The 19,710-nt window shown below is 48.4% G+C and overlaps 1 protein-coding gene across 1 annotated transcript in view; it reads left to right on the top strand.

The window, feature by feature from the left end:
• The window catches only part of DSCAML1 (DS cell adhesion molecule like 1), a 168,033-nt gene extending 155,108 nt beyond the window's left edge, over positions 1-12,925 (top strand). Inside the window, exons 25-33 of the mRNA XM_033171598.1 lie at positions 4,453-4,641; positions 7,597-7,884; positions 7,987-8,142; positions 8,724-8,754; positions 9,094-9,212; positions 9,656-9,808; positions 11,051-11,245; positions 11,630-11,941; positions 12,355-12,925. Coding sequence (XP_033027489.1) covers positions 4,453-4,641; positions 7,597-7,884; positions 7,987-8,142; positions 8,724-8,754; positions 9,094-9,212; positions 9,656-9,808; positions 11,051-11,245; positions 11,630-11,941; positions 12,355-12,842 — 1,931 coding nt within the window. The 3' untranslated portion in view covers positions 12,843-12,925. The remainder of the gene's footprint in view (positions 1-4,452; positions 4,642-7,596; positions 7,885-7,986; positions 8,143-8,723; positions 8,755-9,093; positions 9,213-9,655; positions 9,809-11,050; positions 11,246-11,629; positions 11,942-12,354) is intronic.
• Positions 12,926-19,710: the final 6,785 nt, after the last annotated feature.

Below are 19,710 nucleotides of genomic sequence, written 5' to 3'. Positions count from 1 at the left end.
ACTGCCCTCTCATAAATATCAGGGTGGTTTACAGCTATATAAAGCAGAAAACCATTAAAAGCAGTATAGAACACTCAGTGACTACTCAGGAAAATGTTAAAACAACTGCATGGCTTGTCGGGCTGAAAAAGAGACAGCTGAAAGAAAAAAATGAGGCTGCCTCTGCTGAATCTCTGCTGGAATAATGTTCCACTGCAGGAGACCAGCGACACTAAATGCCCAACTTCTGAATGAGGTTAGTTGGGCCTCCATAATGCAGCGGATGACTAACATTCTCCTCTGGTTGATCTGAGTGATCAGGCTGAGATATAAGGGCATCCTGAAGGCATCCTGGACCCAAGTTGCTCAGGGCTTTTCTGTATCAGGACAAGAGCCTGGAAGCCGGCCAGGAGCATATGGTGGGCAGCCAGTGCCGATGTCGTAGCAAGGGATGTCACATGCTGTCGGCCATCTGACCCCATCAGCAGTCTGGCTGGTGCATTCTGCACTGCAAGGCAGCCCCACCCAGAGTGCGTTGAAGTAGTCCAGTCTCGAGGTTCCCAATGCGTGGTCTACAGCAGCCAAGTTCCCCCTGATCTAGATATAGCCGTAGCCAAGACCGATCCAAGGCAACTAAGCCTGATTCAGTCCTGACACCAGGCCTAAACCCAGACCAAAGTGGGTACAAAATAATTAATGCCATCCAGGAACTTGAAGTTGCTCTGCAACCACCCTCTCTGCCGCCTTCCCCCAAACTGGGTATTGGTGACTGGCCGGTAATGACTACTCACCGTTGTCTATGTTTAGGAGGATTACTAATTTGCTTCCAATCTTCCTTCCAAGGAGTCTCTCTCCACCCACCTCCAACCCATTTTAGGCTCCCAGGCTGAGAGAGCCTGACCCAACAAGCCTCGTGGCTAGGTGGGGATTTGAAGCTGGGCCTCCCTGCTCGGTGCCCAGTGCCCTGCTTAGGAGATCACCCTGCCTCTTAACCATTTCCGGCAGACTCCTTCATGGAGGAGGATGCTTCATGCCTCCATGGGAAGCAGCAGCCTCTGTTCTTTTCTAAGCTGGTGCGAGTGAGTGTCCCCTGCCCCCTCCCTCCCTCCGCTCTGGAGTGCTCCCAGGGCAACAGCTGCAACCCCAGAAAGGGGGTGGGGAGGGTAGAGGATGGAGTCTTCCTGCTGCAATTAATTAAAAGCATGGAAGTAATTACAAGCCCGTCTCCCTAGCCAGCAGTTCTCACTCCAGTGGCTTGATACATTTCCTTTAATTGGATTGGAACTACTGAAAACAGCCAGGTTGTGGAACGGAAACCAGCAATGCACTAGGAAAGAGGCTGGTTGTGGTCGCCCCGCCTGCTCCCACAGGGAGGCAGGCAGGCTGTGTGGGGCAGGCAGAGGGAGGAGCCTTTCAGGGCCAAGCAGGAGATGACCAAGTGATGCCACCTGCTGGAGTGGGGAAGAGGCTTTCTCATTGTTTTTTTGCCCACTTTTGCTTCTGCCCTTGCCCACCAACAGCATGCGTCCCTCAGAAGGGAGTGTGGCCCTCAGGCAGGAAGCGGTTCCCTGCATGAGAAAATTAGCAGCTGATCCAGCTCTTCTGTGTCTCTTATAGAGCAAACCTTGTTTCACTGAACTATTCAGTTTCCTCAGAAGGAAATAAGATATTTAAATGACTAAGGTTCAAATGCAAAAAGTAGCAGTAATACAGGTGAAACTCAGAAAATTAGAATATCGTGGAAAGGTTCATTTCTTTCAGTAATTCAACTTAAAAGGTGAAACTAATATATGAGATAGACTCATGACATGCAAAGCGAGATATGTCAAGCCTTAATTTGTTATAATTGTGATGGTTATGGCATACAAATTAACAATTTCAACTTTGGGGTTTTCATCAGCTGTACACCACAATCATCACAATTATAACAAACAAAGGCTTGACATATCTCGCTTTGCATGTCATGAGTCTATCTCATATATTAAACTCCAGTAGCTAATGAAAACAATTGCTTACATAAATGGAATTTTCCACGATATTCTAATTTTTCGAGTTTCACCTGTATAGGGTTGAAAACATGACTGTAAAAGTTCTAGTACTGCATTTACCAAGAAGGTTTGAAAACCTAACTGGTTAAGGCCTCAAGAATAAAGATTCTGATACTGTATTTACAAAAAGGTTAGAAAACCTAGATTGCACAAATTCAAAACGAGCTATGTAAATTTTTAAACAGAGCCCGACTTAAAGGAAGCAAAGAGCAGTAATATAGGGTTGAAAACTCGACTGAAACAGTTCTAATACTGCATTTACAAAGAAGGTTTGAAAACCTAAATGGCAAATTTTGAACAAAGCTTTAAACAATGCCCAACTTAAAGGAAGCAAATGCAATAATAATAGACTGAGGACTTGACTGAAAACTTCTAACACTGTCTTTACAAAAGGGTTTGAAAACCTAGAAAGCACAGATTAAAAAAAAATCAAACTAAACTATTTTAAATAATGAACAAACTCAAGAAAAGGGCTGAATCGCTCCCATGGTCTATATGTTACTGCTGGTGTTAAAGACTGCTAGAGGCTGTTTCCAATCACAGGGTTATATACTCTGACAAGCCATCTTATTCAGGTGATAGACAGGGCTGGTAAAGTTTGGAGCTAGGATTATAGAAAATTATTATAAGAGTGGGCTAAAGTCAATACAAGCTTTAAGACCCGACGGGGTCAAAGAGCCAAATCTAAAAATCCAATACATTTCCAATAGTTTCTTTCTTAAGCTGTCCGTTTTTGCCTCTTGAGTCTTATGTTTGTAAATGACAAACCATCTGAAATCCGTTGCCTTACGTTTAGCATCTAAAAAGTGAGATGTAAGAGGTTCTTCTATAATCTTATTCAAAATGCGATTCTAGTATCCTGATTTTAGCTGTTCTAGTAGTACTGCCCACGTACCATAGGCCGCAAGTACACTGAATCACATATACTACTCCACGGGAATTGCAGTTTGTAAATGCTTCAAGTTTGATAGTGTTGCTGGTTCCAGGTATAATAAATTCTTTGGTCTCGATCGTTAAACTGCACGCTGCACATCTTCCACATTTAAAGTGCCCCTTTATATCACAACATGGAGGCTGCTTCTTATCAATCATGTCTGCGTGTACCAGCATGTCTTTGATGTTCCTGGTTGTACGGAAACTTATCCGTGGAGGTATAGAAGTGCAACCTGGTACGTCCTGTATAAGGTGCCAATATTTCCTGATTGTCTTAGCTATTGAACTGGATAATGGGGTATAGTCTAGAACCCAGGTCAGATGGTTGTGCTCTAGATCTTTCTTCAAAACTGGTATGGCGAGGCCTGTTGTGTGCTCTAATCTGTGCTGTTCTTATCACTTGTTGTGGATAGCCTCTACTAGCAAAATCACGTGCCATTTGTACACAATTTTAGTATAGTCATCGTGCGTGGTGGAATTCCGTTTTATTCTTAGGAATTGCCCGTAGGGTAAATTCCATTTGAGGTGAAGGGGGTGGAATGATTTGTAATGAAGATACAATGGCCTATCTGTTGGTTTCTTAAATGGCCAAACTGCAAGGTTACTTGCCCCATCACAATATACTATTGTGTCTAAAAATGTTATTTGTTGGTTGTGAAAATGGGTAGTGAACTTAATATAAGGATGGATATTCTGACACCATGTAAAAAAATTATTGATATTACTGACATTCTTGAATATTAGGAAAAGATCATCAACAAATCTCTTATATATTAATATTTCGTCAAAATACGGATTAGGCCTACGGTTGTATAAAAACTCTTCCTCTTCACTTCATGCGCTTAGCCTTTTTACATAATTATTAAAGTCCATTCCCCCTCGTTTCAGGGATTTTCACGGTACCTTATTTGTTTTCTGCTGTGCCTCTTGGCATTTTTTTTTACTGATCCTGGACCTTCTACCCACCTGCTGTCTCCTCCCGTGTCACAGGATATAAAGTGGGGGGAGGGGAGCTTTTTCAGGTGGCCTCCTTCTCTTTCCTGCTGCTCTTCGCTGCGACTCTTGGGTTGGGGTTGTCCTGAGACAGCCCTGACACATTCTGGCTTGCTTGGGTGGCTGAGCCCAGCCTTTTCACAAGGCAGCAGCAGTGGCAGAGTATTTGAGGAGCCTTTACCCTGAAATGAAGAAATACCTGCATGCACCGACCTTTTTCCTTCCTGGACAAGTTGGTGGGATCATCAGGGATGCTCTGAAACTCAGTGCCTTGGACGAGTGGGGGTGTGGGGCAGAGGAAATGGCAGTTTAGGGACTGCTTTGGGTTTCATGGAAAAGCACAATATAAATGTTAAGATAATAAATAATAAACCTAGTGTTCTGGGGGTTTCCATTTAGTAGGGTTCTCTGGCTGGTGTTACCTTCAACTCTTTCTGTGAACACTCTCCTTACCCCGGCCCCTGGCATGCCCATTAACCCTTCTCTGCCACCCCTGCAGGGTTTGTGCTGCAGTACTCTGTTGACAACAGTGAGGAGTGGAAGGACGTCTTCATCACTTCCACGGAGCGTTCCTTCAAGCTGGAAAGCCTGAAATGTGGGACTTGGTACAAGGTGAAGCTGGCGGCCAAGAACAGCGTTGGCGCTGGGCGCATCAGTGAGATCATCGAGGCCAAGACCCACGGCAGAGGTGATGAGGGGGGTGACGGGGAGGTTGGGGGGTGGGCAGCTGGAGGATCAGAAGCCAGGCCAGGCAAGGAGGTCAGCCCTGAAGTCGAGATGAAGCAAAGCTTCCATGAAAGCCTTAGAAGGGCCCAATAAGACACTTGGATGTGAAGATTTTTAAGAAATTGGGTTTATTTATTTTTAAGGAAGGTTGGAGGGTTTGAGCCTAGGTGTGGATTGTTGGTTTGGGCAAGCGGGTGGATGGGAGGAGAGAAAGAAATGTTTTCTCCTGGATGTGGCTCCCTCCTCCATTCCTTAACATGGCTGCAGTCAAGGCTGGGGTGTTTGTACTGAAAAAGGGAAACAGCTAAGAGAAAGTAGGTGTCTGATGAGCCCATCCCACCTTGACATTATCTGGCTAGCGTTGGTGGAAGTCCATTCCCCTAAATGAGCAAATGCCCACAACCCTCCTCCAAGACTTGGTGCTGCCCCACCCACACCTGCATCAGCAACATGTTGAATTATTGTAAACATTTTTTTTTTTAACAGAATTTATTAGCATTTTCGTACAGAAAAAAGAAACACAAACCCGACCCCACACCTACAAATATAAAAACAGATACAAACACACATAATGCCAGGATTTTCTTCTTAGTTATATGCCTAACAAAGAAAAAATTTCTACTTTCAAATCTTGACGCTTGACTTCCCCCGCCTTTTCACCTTCGGTTTTAAATCAATATACTTAATTCCTTAACCACTTCACTCTATAAAAATTTAATTTTACTTGAAAATAACACAATTATCTTAATTTTACTATTATAACCTAAATCATAATCAAATATTCTTATAACTAAACTTATTTCTTCTATCCTTTAACATGCTGCTTTTAACTTAAAGTTCAATATCTCCTTTCTTACTTAGAATAAACTTATACTTAACAGACTTCACACACCGATTTCGGATACCATGACAGACCATTTAAATTGTAAATTTAATACTTCAACCCACTCCCCTTCTGTCCATTATCTTTTTCTGTCTTTCACCAGAACTGGCTCTCCAATAAACTCCTTCCAGACGTCCACAAGTCCAGGCTGCATTCACAACAAACCTTGCATCGAGCTTCAGGGTGTTCAGCATTCTCCTTCTGGGCTCCTCCGTTTCTTCTTGCCATTCTTGTTCTTGTAAAAATCTTAATTCCATGTCCCTCGACGCCAAGCTGCCATCTCGGCGTCTGGATATTCTGAATTTCCCCGTCCTGGGGCTGCCACCCCCAGAGATCGGTTCCTGTTTCCGGAGTTGCCCAATCGCTTCAAAATATTTTCCAATCACCCCTTCTAGCTCTTTGCACAGGCATGATTCCATTTGATCAATCTTTTTCCAAGCCTCCTCTGTGGAAAGTAAATTCTTTTCCCTTAGAATTCCACACAAAGCTTGTAATTTACGATTTATCAGTTCCAGCCTCAAAACAGTAAGCCTTTCTTCATCTTGTAAGTCCAAATTCAGCGACAGTGCAATCGCAAAGTCCAGCATTTTCAGAGGGAGAGTGAGTATCCAATTTCAGTTCCTGTCTCTTCCTCCCTTTGTTTCAATTTTTTCCCACGTCAGTCCCGGTCGCCATTTCTCCGAAGCCGAGGTGTAGAGCCCAAAACTTCAAAAGGAGATATTTTATTCTCAGTTAACCCCCAAAAGGAGATCTCTGCAGTCTCAGTTTTAAAATTCCCAATGCTTTCTATCGATTGTAGTAGCAGCAGTCACTTAAAGAGTTAATTTCTTTTCATGCCGAAGGGAGGGAAGGCGGGCTGCCTTTCTTCTTTCCCCCAGATCGTTCCAAGAATACAAAGAGTCATTCAACTACTCACAGTCACTGGGTTCTTATCAGCTCATCAAAGACAGGTAGAACTTAGACGCTCATCAAAGGCTCTGCCGCCGCATTTACATCCCGGTTGGGGCATGTCCCCTAAAGCCCGGCTCCGTCGTCCCTTCACCCCCACTCCCCCTTTACAGGGGGAGCGGGGGAAGGGTTCGGAGCCACAATGGGCACAGCCGGGGAGCCCAGGGTGGGGGACGCTCTTCCCCCACCCCAACCGGAGCCCCGATATGCGGGTACAGGGCTCCTAACCCCCGGGATGTACTGAGTTGCCTCGCAGCCGAGGCAACTCACGACCACCATTCAATTGCGTCGCCGCCGGAAGTCCGAATTATTGTAAACATTTATACCCCACTTATATCTCCAGAGGCAGCTAACAGTAATGAAAAACGGGGGGAGGGGGGATGACACCCAATGCAATGCCCTACCTGTAGTAACCTAACAGTGTACATCGAGAAATTCCAGCAGCACAAAAATAACACACAGTTGAGCCAGCAATTAACCAAAGGTGCGTTTTTAAAAGTCAGGTTAACTACCTGAAGTGGTATAGTGACAGGGGCCAACAGACATTGCTCAGCACAGAATAGGTGCTGTCACAACAACAGCAACAGGAAAATGACACCAGCCTCCCCTTACGAGGGTAATAGATTTGGGACCAGGCTTCAGATGATGATCCGAGTGTGCAAGGAGGAACATGTGGGGGGAAAGGTGGTTCCATATCCCAATCTATTAACTAAGGGCTATAAAGGTGGAGACCAGCACTTTGATCAATGCGAGTGAATGGAAAACAGATGACTGAAAACTGTGATTGCAAAGCTGCCAGAGGTTCAAGAGCAAGACAAGTAAAAAGGCGAGTCCATTATATATTGTGTGTTAAACTTCTAATTGGCTCCAAGTCAGCTGCATAGTTTTCAAGGCCATTTTAAGAATACTGTAAAACAAATGCAGGGTGTGAGGCACGAATGAAAATTTGACCCGTGCAAATTTCGTTGCAACTGATGTGCTTGCTCAGCTTGGCTCTTGGATTCTGGCCTCAACAGGCAGCACCCACCCATCATGAAGAGCCAGTGTCTCCTCTGACTTTGGAAACCTTCATCATTTCCCTTCCAGAGCCCTCCTTTAACAAAGACCAGCACCTGTTCACCCACATTAACTCCACGCATGCCAGGCTGAACCTGCAAGGCTGGAACAGTGGTGGCTGCCCCATCCTGGCCGTCGTCCTAGAATACCGGCCCAAGGGCACCTGGGTCTGGCAAAGCCTACGGGCCAATTACTCCAATGAAGTCTTTCTGACGGAGCTGCGCGAAGCCACGTGGTACGAGCTGCGCATGAAGGCGTGCAACAGTGCTGGCTGTGGCAACGAGACCATGCAGTTTGCCACCTTGGACTACGATGGCAGTGAGTGGGGGTGGGGCAGGGGGGAATTGGGAGGGGCTGGGGGCAGGGTGGGGGAGGCCTCCCTCTGAGCCAGGGCTTGAATGCCTGTTCTGCCCCCAACAGGTACCATCCCACCCATCAAGTCCGCCCAGGGAGAGGGCGATGACGTGAAGAAGCTTTTCACCATTGCCTGTCCTGTCATCTTGGCCACGCTTGGCGTGGCATTGCTCTTTGTCGTCCGCAAGAAGCGGAAGGAGAAGCGCCTGAAACGCTTGCGAGGTGAGGCCTAGGCTCTCATGGGGTCCCCCCAGAAACAGAGAGGGACTGAGTAGCAGCAGCAGAGAGGCCCATGGGAGGGAGATGGGTGCACACACGGCAGCCAGAAGCGTCCGTGGCTTGTCTGCTTGGTTGCTGCAGGTGGCAAAGCACATGGGCTAGAGCCCAAGCCCTTGGGGAGGTTCTGTGGACTGTCAGCAGCCCCGAGCAGGAAGCTACAGGGGTTTGCGTTGGACTTCCCACCTGCCAACTCCATGCAAGGCTAAGCCAAACGAGGCTGAGCAGTAACCAGCTCAGGGCTGGAACTTGGCTGCCCAGCTGTGTGGTAGGGGGAAGTGTGATGTCACTTGCCCCCACAGGACCGGAAAGCACTAAGGGATCTCAGCGCTCCTCCCACAAATGATTGTAAAGTATTTTGGGGTTTATGTCAGGCAGAATATGGGGGGGGGGCTTAGTTTTGCCAAGTTGCAAAGGGTTCATGCCCTAGAGGAGCAGCTGGGGTTTGGGGTGGGAGAAGAGACATGACTTTGCCTTTTTGCCAGCGTCTCCACTCATAAACAGCTACTCTTTCCCCCTTTTTGCAGATGCCAAAAGTTTGGCTGAAATGCTCATCAGGTGGGTATTGACAGGAATCTGTTTAGCATGACACTCTTGTAAGACACATACATCGATAGCTTCTGGACTTGATGCTCTCACAAACTTTTCTGCATGGGGCGAGGGTGCAGTCCCACTTCACTTAGGACCTCTTACCTGCATGGGCCCAAGTTTTCCCCACAGTTGAATCAGGCCTTCTTCCTGGTCTGAAGAACACCATATGAGCAGCATAACAGGGACTGTTGCAGCCTCTTGCCTCAGTCAGGAAGCTGGCTGCCTCCTGTTCCTATGAGATGTTTCAAGGCAAGGCTGCAGGAAAGGTTTACCCAACCCCACCTGATTTGCGTTTCTTCTTTGCAGTAAGAATAACCGGAGTTTTGACACGCCAGTGAAGGGTCCCCCGCAGGGACCTCGACTGCACATTGACATTCCCCGTGTTCAACTCCTCATTGAGGACAAGGAAGGAATCAAGCAGATAGGTGAGCTCCCAGACCTCAGAAGCCATATTTGCGGCAGGTTTTCCCTGGTGAGGTCTTGAAAGGTTACATGCTGGACTGCAAGTTCCCCTTTTTTGCATCTTGTTCTGGCCAGTGTCTGTCCCTGGTCCAGAGTATGGTTTCCTCTGGCCAAGCCCTGTCTGAGGCCAATGACCTTTGACCCGTGTGCAGGCTCCGCCCCAACAAAGCAAGGGCTATTTGAAAGTAGCACTGCAGTTTCCCCTCCAGCCAAACCTATAGGATGGCGTGGGCAAAGCCACACACTGCACCCTGGGTAATGGGAAGAGACAAGGCTCAGCAGTTTGCAGTGGATCTTTGCATGTGGCTGAGATATACACAGGATAAGGCCAGCTAAGTCTCAGAAAGTGGGCTTTCTAACACCAATGTTAAGATGCAAGGTCAGTTTCCAAACTCCTTTTCCATAGGCGATGACAAGGCAACCATCCCAGTGACGGACACAGAATTCAACCAGGCTGTGAACCCACAGAGCTTCTGCACTGGCGTTTCCCTGCACCATCCAGCACTCATTCAGAACACAGGACCTCTGATAGACATGTCTGATATTCGCCCTGGCACCAGTAAGTACTGGAGGACATCTTCAACAGCCAACTTCTTCTGCCCCAGCTGGCCCAAACATGAGAAAGGCTCACGGTGTCATATCAAGTAGCAAATGTAGGCCACAGTTCAAGTGTTTCCAAGATCAGACACCATTAGGGACTTGGGGCAATGTCAGCAGCGAGGAAGGAAGTGCCTCTGACACTGTATATTAAGTCTGTATATTGCACCTTGGGTTCCTAACATGGTTCCTCCAGGGTGGAATCACTGGGGTGGCACTTCGCTAATGCTGCTGCAGGAGGTCAGCCAGGTAGGTGGAGGTTTCAGGTAGCCAGGCTAAGGAAGGTTGCCAATCCCTAATACAGCTTCTGCACAAATGGCTTTTTACAAGACGGGAGCAGGCATATCAGATGTCAGTGACAAACTAGTCCAAAAAGCATATTAACCAGAACTCCAGGCTGAAGTTCATGCATGCATTAGCCACACTCCTCGTGATCCACCCTGGGACTTTGTGGTAAGAAATCGAATTCAGTCAACTCGCAGCTTGCGGGATCACAGCTTCATAACCAGCTGCAATTGTACAAATTAAATGCACACAAGACTGAAAGCTTAAAAGCCCTCTTGGTGTGGAAAAAGCTTTTAAGCTGTCTGCCTTGCTTACTGGGCTCTGGAAGGCTCTTGTGAGATCTCAGATGGCTCCAGGAGACCTTTGCCTTGTGTGGGGGGCAAGGCAGGGGCGGTTGCACAGCAGCAGCTCCAGGTTTGCTCTATCCATGATTGTGGCTTTGCGCATAACCTCCTGGAACATACCCCCCCCCCCGAGTTGTTAGCCCGCTGTACACGAGACCTTAAGAGTACAGGAAAAATGGGGTGGCTGTAGTTAAGTCTTTCGAAAATGATGCAAGATCAGGAGTTGGGGATCTGTGAGGAGCCTCCAGCTCTTGCTAGGCTACATCTCCCATCATCCCTAACCATTGGCCATGCTGGCTGCCAGGGCTTATGGGAGTATGTGGCATCTGGAGGGCTGCAGGCTCCCCACCCCAGTGTAGGAAATACCTTTTAAAGATAGTGCAGCACAAATTCTTGGGCCTGCTGAAAAGCTAGTTAAATTGAACATCACCTACCGCAGACTTTCATAAATACGATCTCACTGCAGCGGCAGACTATGGAAGCAACAGCAGCGCAGTGGCAGAATCAAGTTATACATTGGTAGTACCTGTCTGTGTTTGCAGAGCCTAAGTGGTGCTCATTCTCTCCTCTTCCAGATCCGGTTTCCAGGAAAAGTGTGAAGTCCGCACATAGTACCAGGAACAGATACTCCAGCCAATGGACCCTCACCAAGTGTCAGGCCTCCACCCCAGCACGGACCCTCACCTCTGACTGGAGGACAGTTGGCTCCCAGCATGGCATCACGGTGACAGAAAGCGACAGTTACAGTGCCAGCTTATCCCAGGATACAGGTGAGTCAAGAGAAGCACATGGACTACAGAGCATGCTCCTTCTCAAGCTCATGTAGCTTGCTTCTTCTGGGGAATAAATACAGGCTCTGGAGCCAAGCCCCACTATCTCAGCACTTCCAAAGAGAGTGGGGGTTGGGTGATAACTGGTTTTCAACATTGTGATATATCAATATATTGGTTTTGGATGATATATTGCCCAGCCCTGAAGAAACACAGGCTTTTTTGCCCCCACCTCTGAGGGATGCATTCCTCAGTTTCCAAATAATCTTACCACACCCAGGAAGAGGTGACTTGAGTGCCCTGGAACTTTTCCCATGGATGCACTGTCAGGGCCTCCCATTTTCACACTGGTTCTCAACTCCCAGTTTCTCCTTGCTTCCTTAGACAAAGGGCGGAACAGCATGGTGTCCACAGAGAGTGCCTCGTCCACTTACGAGGAGCTGGCACGCGCCTATGAACATGCCAAGCTGGAGGAGCAGCTGCAGCATGCAAAGTTTGAAATCACCGAGTGCTTCATCTCCGACAGCTCCTCTGACCAGATGACCACGGGCACCAACGAGAACGCCGACAGCATGACCTCCATGAGCACCCCATCGGAGCCCGGCATCTGCCGCTTCACGGCCTCCCCGCCCAAGCCGCAGGACAGCGACCGTGGCAAGGGGGTAGCTGTGCCCATCCCTCACCGAGCAAATAAAAGTAAGTATTAGGCAACAGCAGTCCTGTCCTGAAATGGAGAGCATTATAGAGATGGCTGCACTGAATGAGAGAAAGCTGTGGGTAGCTGTGTAGCCCATAATTCTCAGAGCTGCAAGCAGGCAGAGGATGCCGTTCTCAAATAGACTGTCTTCTGGCGTAACATTTCTTTAGGGTAGCGTTTCCCGTTTCAGCAAGATCCCCGCCCCCAGTTGCTACCATGGCCCTTGCACCAAAGTAAGGGGCTTCTTGGCAGCCACTATTCCTTCACTCACAGCCGGTCTTGACGGACTGGGCTGCTTGTTGCCTTCCGCTTGTGTTCCCTGAATGTGGTCTGGCTTTGCAGGCTTCCAAGCACTTGACAGAGCACGTTCCGACTGAAAGCTGCATTTCCTTTCACCCTCTTCTTTCTGCAGGCGAATACTGCAACCTGCCTTTGTACATGAAATCCGAAACTTTCTTCCGCAAGCCAGACCTTCATGACCCATGCCCAGTAGTGCCGCCCCGCGAGGCCTCCATCCGGAATCTGGCCCGGGCCTACCACACGCAGGCCAGGCACCTAACGTTAGACCCCAGCAGCAAAGCCTTGGCTGTGCCCCACGTGAGTGCAACCACGACTACCTTACCTCAGCGGACTCTGGCCATGCCTGGCTCAGCAAGTGCTGCTCCTCCTCCTCCTGCTGCCGCTGCCGCTGCTGCCGCTACCACCACGGCTACCGCGCCCGTAGCTGCCCCTGCCTCAAGCACTGAACCTGCTGCGGCTCCCAGTGCTGAGCCACGTTTGCCTTCCCACACCAAAATGGGGGGGTCTAGAGACTCGCTACTAGAAATGAGCACCTCTGGTATAGGGAGGTCCCAGAAACAGGGAGCTGGCGCCTACTCAAAATCCTATACACTGGTGTAGCAATGGACACAAGACAACACAGACTTTTACTCTTTTCCTGAGTTATTTATATTGAAATAAAAGAAGCTCTTGTACAGAATGGACTTTTTTTGTATAAATGAAACTATTTTCTTCTTCTCCAAACCTGAGGGGGGAAATCAGCCAAGGGTGCAAAGCATTTGGTAATCTTTTTCACTGAAGGTTTTGCTGTTTCACATTGTCTTTGAAGAGGGCACAGAAGTAGACTGTGCGTGGCTCTCTTCTCTCCCCCTATCAAGCAACCCTGTTGGTTTTGAAGAGACTCCTTTGAGACACTGCATGTTGTTTTACTGTTTGGAAAACCATAGGATTTGCTTCAAGTTGCATCTGCCTCTGTGTTAATACATTTTTATATAAAAACAAAAAGCCAGCAGTGTGCAATAAAAGTTATGTTTCTATAACATCAGAGCCCTTTGTTTGCGGTGGGGCCAGATCCATAATGGCATGTAACGCAGGGCAGTCAAGAACTCTCCTGAATGTGGAAAAAGATCACACAAGGTGGGCTATCCACCGAGTTACACGGGAAAAAATAACTTCCCTTTTATGACAGCAGTAATGTCTGCAGAAGAGAAGGAAACTGTCAGAAGGGACACTATAGCATAAGAGCTCTCACTGTTCTAGAGTTTACTTGACCCAGAGGTATGCCCTGGAGTTCTTTACCTGCACAGTTATTAAAAAGGCAGTGCATGTCACTGCACAAAGTTAGCATGTGAACTCGCACACATGAAGCTGTTCATAGTTTTATACAAACACCTTCTCTTAAACATTACCAGCTATTCCAAAGCTCAGATTTAATTCCACCTGCCTTAGAAATGCCATTTCCGTTTCTAAGATACAAAGCAAGTAAAATCCAGCTTGTCTAAAGGGGCTAGCTATATAGCACAAAGAGGCAACATGCCATTATTTGCTTCCTGGAAATAGAGCCAGCTCTTCTGACGGGAAGGTGCCAATAAAGGGCAAATGACCATCAGTCTTGGTTTTTTGTTTCTACAGAAGGTACAGGGGGAAAAAATAGCTGGGAGTTTATACAGCAGGCACCTAAACTGTATTAAGCTAGTCCTGCTTACTAGCAACCAAGTTTCATGGGGCATGAAGGTTCACACACAACAAGATGGCAGTGGTGCAAGACAGTGTCAAACTGAACAGGGCTATGTTCCAAAAACCAAGTTTAGAAGAGTTTCCCTTAGTTTCATAGCAGAGGGCCAACCTCCTGCCCCTGATGTGGCGCTCTGCCATCCTCCACTCAAGGAGAGTAAATATTTAGCCTCTTCTATCACTCTGCTGTAGCCCATCATTAACCAAAGCTCTGCACCTAAGCACCAATTTGCAATAAAACCTCACCTAGAAAGCCACCAGCAAATGTGGCACAAGGCCATCCCCATCCAGCAGTTGTCTTACTCACAAAGTGGTCAGGGCCCCTCATATGTGATTTAGAGACTGCAACGCATATTTAGAGGATGGCAGAAAACTTCAAGACACTGCTATATAGAAAAGCTGTCCAAAAGTTGAGTAAAGACAGGCTTTGCTAGCACACAAGGGTCTTTTCCCCTTTCGTCCCACCCACCCCTTTCTCCAAAACCCATGCTTCTCTTGCTTCCAAATATGGCAGAAGCTGGCTTCTACTTTCCATGCTTGTGTTGTTGATATTTACGATAGTGAGTCTGGATGGTCACAGCTGCCCTCTCGGTTGGATCACTCACTTCCTTGCTCCTGCTGCTGGATACAGGGCTGGAGTCACCTAGGGATACAAAGGAAGAACAGCTCACTAGGAGAAAGGGCATTGCCGGCGAAACCAGAGCAGCCAACACCACCTGGGCCAGGATGGAGAAGGCAGAGAACGAGACAGAACTGAAGAGGTGAAGTGCAGCTGGGAGTAGAGATGCAGTGTGGGTCCCTGCCCTATTTGGATGTTCACGGTAATGATTACGGGAGGCAGGAGCTCGCTCATCCCACCCATGGTGTCCGTGCGCTTGGGAGCATGTCTGCAGTGAGAGCTTGCCAAGGATCATAGACCGCCCTTGCTCCTGCGAGACAACACCTGGAGCATTCAGGCTGTCCTTGTAAACTGAAATGCTGAGGGCATGCAGTAGGTTGCCCCTGCTGCTGAGATGTCCCTGAAAGTCCAAGGCGCTACTCTTGCCTTACACAATTATCAGTGTGCATCATCTCCCAGCCAGCTGCCCTACTGGAAAGCTGCTCTCTGCCTAAAACTGTGTGGCTCGGAAGAGGTTGGCTGAACTCCCCCTCCCGCTGCAAGCGACACAACAGAGGTAGCAAAGCAGCAAGGTCTTCTTTATGTGTGCCTGTGGAGATGGCAGACAGAAGAGCATTTTAGTGTAACGCTTACGTCAGTCGCTGAGCTTGCAAAGAATGGGTGCTTATCCAAGTCCCGCTTCAACGTCATGGTTGAAGGCGTCTTTCTAGGCTATAGCTAGGCCCCAGAGACAGCGCTAGAAAATGTGATGTGCTCATGTGTGATCTGTGGGGCTGGGAGGGCTCCAACTTTGGCACCTGAGGTGAGGAAGGCTCTTAATACCAGCAGGCGACTGGAGACCACCCCCGCCAGAATGCAGATCTGCAGCATGAACTGCACAGCCATGCATATTAGGAGCAGATGGTGCTGCTGAGAGAAGCAAAAACGCAAAGCAGGTGCTCTCTGCTCTTTCCCCCCGAGAGGGGGGAGGGAGCCTGGAATGCAATACCTTAAGTGTCTTCCCACCTCCAGCTGTACAGAATATATTACTGTTGTTATTATTATTAAGCATCTATTTGCCGCTTTTCACAAAAGAATCTCAAAGCAATTTAATAACCAGAAAACAAACAAACAGGTAAAATCAATTAAAAGACAACACTCTGCAAAAAAAATAGTAAACTCCCAGTGTCTGAAGGTAGGCTTATTTTGGGAAGGAGACATTCTGGCAAAGCCCTTCAGCAGTATAGCTGCTTCCACCTAGTGCAGAGACTACGCTGCAATTGGCCAAGCAAAAAAGCTCCTCTCGCCTTTTCCTATTCTGAGCTCAAGTCTACTATGGTGCGGGCAGCCTAGTTCATGGCATAGGGCTGCCACCTTGGCTTCTTGTACAAGGTAGCTGTGCAATGCAGGATGCCAAAGTAGAATAGGCTCCTCTAAAGGCCACACTCCAATTTGGAGTGATCACCCAAAGCCAGGTCTGTATCATTTTGGGGACAAAGGTTGTTTCCTGCAAAGTGTTTCGACTCCAGGCCCTGCCTTGTTGCAGATCAGTCCTCCTGCACCCATGTAGTTATCAGTGTAGCAAGGCCAAGCTCTCCCCTTCCCTTAAAAAAAAGTGACTTCACAAAAAGCCCATCACGCCAAAGCATGGGAGGAGCAGAAGTAATCACCCACTATCAAGGGGGAAGGAAGGGGGGAGTAAAAATATGGAATTTAGTGAGCATCAACTCAGAGAGACCTGACTAGCTTGTTCACCAGTGTTTTGTTAAAACAACAACAACAGCCCTACTCTTTAATTTCCTCTGTGGACATTACAAATTTAATCCCATTTGGTCACTTGCAGAAAAAGAGTGCATTCTCTGCACCCGCCATTCCAGCTCACCACCTCTAATCCGATTATCATGCAAGAGGCACTGAGAATAGCAACAGGAAAAGCCTATTTGCTCAGGACATGACTTTGAACCATGGCTGCAAATTGTCCAGTTATACTAAAGGGGATGCGAGGTGTGGCTACGGGCATTGGGGGGCAGGGAGATGACTCATGGAGGAGGGAAGCATCTGAATGCACAAAGTGTGTGTGTGTGTGGGGGGGGGGAGAGAATCCAGCATGGTTCCGAACAGATCCACTGATTGCTGGGAGGAAAGCAGGGGGGGGGGGGTTGCCTGCTTTTTTATTTTTTATTTAAAGAGAATCATAGAATCATAGAGTTGGAAGAGACCACAAGGGCCATCCAGTCCAACCCCCTGCCAAGCAGGAAACACCATCAAAGCATTCCTGACAGATGGCTGTCAAGCCTCTGCTTAAAGACCTCCGAAGAAAGAGACTCCACCACACTCCTTGGTAGCAAATTCCACTGCCGAACAGCTCTCACTGTCAGGAAGTTCTTCCTAATGTTTAGATGGAATCTTCTTTCTTGTAGTTTGAATCCATTGCTCCGTGTCCGCTTCACTGGAGCAGCAGAAAACAACCTTTCTCCCTCCTCTATATGACATCCTTTGATATATTTGAACATGGCTATCATATCACCCCTTAACCTTCTCTTCTCCAGGCTAAACATACCCAGCTCCCTAAGCCGTTCCTCATAAGGCATTGTTTCCAGGCCTTTGACCATTTTGGTTGTCCTCTTCTGGACACGTTCCAGCTTGTCAGTATCCTTCTTGAACTGTGGTGCCCAGAACTGGACACAGTATTCCAGGTGAGGTCTGACCAGAGCAGAATATAGTGGTACTATTACTTCCCTTGATCTAGACGCTATACTCCTATTGATGCAGCCCAGAATTGCATTGGCTTTTTTAGCTGCTGCATCACACTGTTGACTCATGAGAGGCTCCTTCATAAACCAAAAACAGTGGCAGGCTAGTTAGAAATCCCCACCCTCCCCCAATCGGTGCCTGTTGACCTTGAGTTTGCAGCATCTCACCTCTTCGTCCTGCGACCCCGTAGATACTGTTCTGCCGAGAACACCCACCTTTCTGGAAAGAAGAAGCATAGTCTAAACAGACAGACAAGGGGGGGGGGACACTGTGGTGCTCGGCCAAAGGGGCCAGCATGATCACTGCTGGCCAGTCATGCTCCAGAGAAGTTCACAAGCAGAGCAAGATGAAATGAGCCACCCCCACCGCCACTGTATGACCCCACAGCATTTAGCAACCGGAAAGCTGCATGTCACCAGCCTGGGTAGTAACTACTGATAACAGATGTTCCTGAGCATGAATTAGTTTGACCCCGTTACAAAGGGACCCGGGGGAGAGGCCTCTGGTGGCACTTCCCTTTATTAAGTCTGGTTATTGAAGCAATCCCAGCATCAACTGCTGAGTACAAGTTTCAAGCAAGCTGGAAACAAGACCCAAGTGGGTTTGGTCTGGTTTTCGCTCGGGGTTAAAAATCACTGTTGCTGCAGCAACATGGACCAAAAGAGTCTTCATGCATATTCATGCATGAACAGTTCCATATTCTGCCTTAAGAACTGCCTTAAGGTGGTGGTGGTGGGGGGGGGGGGTAACCGCAATAGCCACGGTGCTGCAACCAGCAGCATTCTCTTCTGTAGCCCCCCCACCCCTTTGCCTATTCCTCCTCCTCCTCCTCTTGGCTTTCATTTGCAGCATTGCCCTCCAAATATTCCAACACCTTTCCAGGAACTGAGCCTTTGTATCCCTTGCCCTTCCCTTTGCATCCATCTTCATCAGACAGAGGAGCCAACCCAAGTTTGAAAGGGAACAGCGATGCTCATTTCCAAAGCCTCCAGTGGCCGTCACTAGTAGGAAAAGACACATACCCCGCTGTCTCTGCTGGTACGGCGACCTGGAGTCACACACTGGACCTGCCATGGCAAGGGCTGGTGGACAAGGTAGGGCAGCGGCTCCTCCTGGAACAGGCTGTTGCCAAGCTGGGCAGAAGGCAGAAGAGTACAGGTTCATATTAAGCGAAGCCAGGGCTCCACCTTGTCCCTTCACCCCCAACATACCCCCTACACTTTTATCCATTTACAGATGTCACTATCACGAGGGACCCCCCCAAAACAAAGCAACCACAATGCCCACTCCATAAATCTCCTGGTGCAGTAGAAAATAGCAGTCCTACCATCTACGTGAGTGCAATTTCAGCACCGATTCCTGACAGCAAAGGAATTGCCCAGCACCTCATGAGCCCTCCCTGGCAGAGCCTCCTCTTGGGCCACAGAGGCAAGCTCACCTGCACAGGATTTAGCAAGAGCCAGACAAGAGGGAAGCTGGGCCCCAAGGCAGCGCCAGGACCCCCAAGCAAGTCATCCAGATGGGAAACAGAAAACTCTGCTTCCTGCAACTTGGAAGGTGCTGCTTGGGCCAGCCAGAGGCTTGCAGATTGTGCAAAAGCTCCAGTAAAGAGGTGGCATGGCCCTGCAGCTGCTGGAGCCCCCACCTCAGCAGCCCAAATCAAGCTGCCTGCTTGCTCTTCTGCTGGTATCACACATGGTGCTGCTGGGCAACACCCAGCTTGCAATACATAGAAGTCCTAGAATGAAGCCTCAAGCTCCAGCTTTAAGGAATGCCATGCTGGATGGAACCGGCACCCTCCTTTCTTGTAACATCACAGCAAAACTATTCCCCCCTTCCATTCCCAAATAAACTACAGGGAAGGGAGCCATCTTCTGCTTTGCTTTCTGCCATTACTTCCTAAGGCCTTGCTCTGGAATGAAAGACATACTGACCTGATCCAATGCTTTCACCATGAAATAGAGTGCCGTCATCAGTGTCCCCAGCATGGTGAGAGAAGTCAAGAAGCCCCCCGCAGAAGGCCAGCGTGCCTCAGGTCAGTCTGTGACGAGCCACACTCCTGGTGCGTCAACAGGGCAAGCTGCTGCCAAATGTCCTAATGAGCTTAAGAGAGCAGGCCTGTCCTATTTGAAAAACCTGCCGCCCTTGGGAGCCTCTAATCTCCAACACTTAGGCCCAAAGAGCGTCATGTTCCCATTCACTCTGTCTCGCACACACATGGAGAGCACTGGGCAGGGGTAGATGCGCAGATCAGGGATTAGGAGTCAAGAGGGAGGCTTGTGATTTTATTTGCTTTCCCGGGGATTGCACTCTGAGCAAGGGGCTGTATTGCCACTGAAAACAGAGGAAGCGTACAAACCTTTTTGTCAATAAAGGGATTCTCTATCTATGGCTTATCAGAAG

Source organism: Lacerta agilis, chromosome 15, assembly GCF_009819535.1.
Source record: "Lacerta agilis isolate rLacAgi1 chromosome 15, rLacAgi1.pri, whole genome shotgun sequence".
Lineage (NCBI taxonomy): Eukaryota > Metazoa > Chordata > Lepidosauria > Squamata > Lacertidae > Lacerta > Lacerta agilis.
Note: the sequence above shows the minus strand (reverse complement) of the source record. Positions and strands in the feature narration are given on the sequence as shown.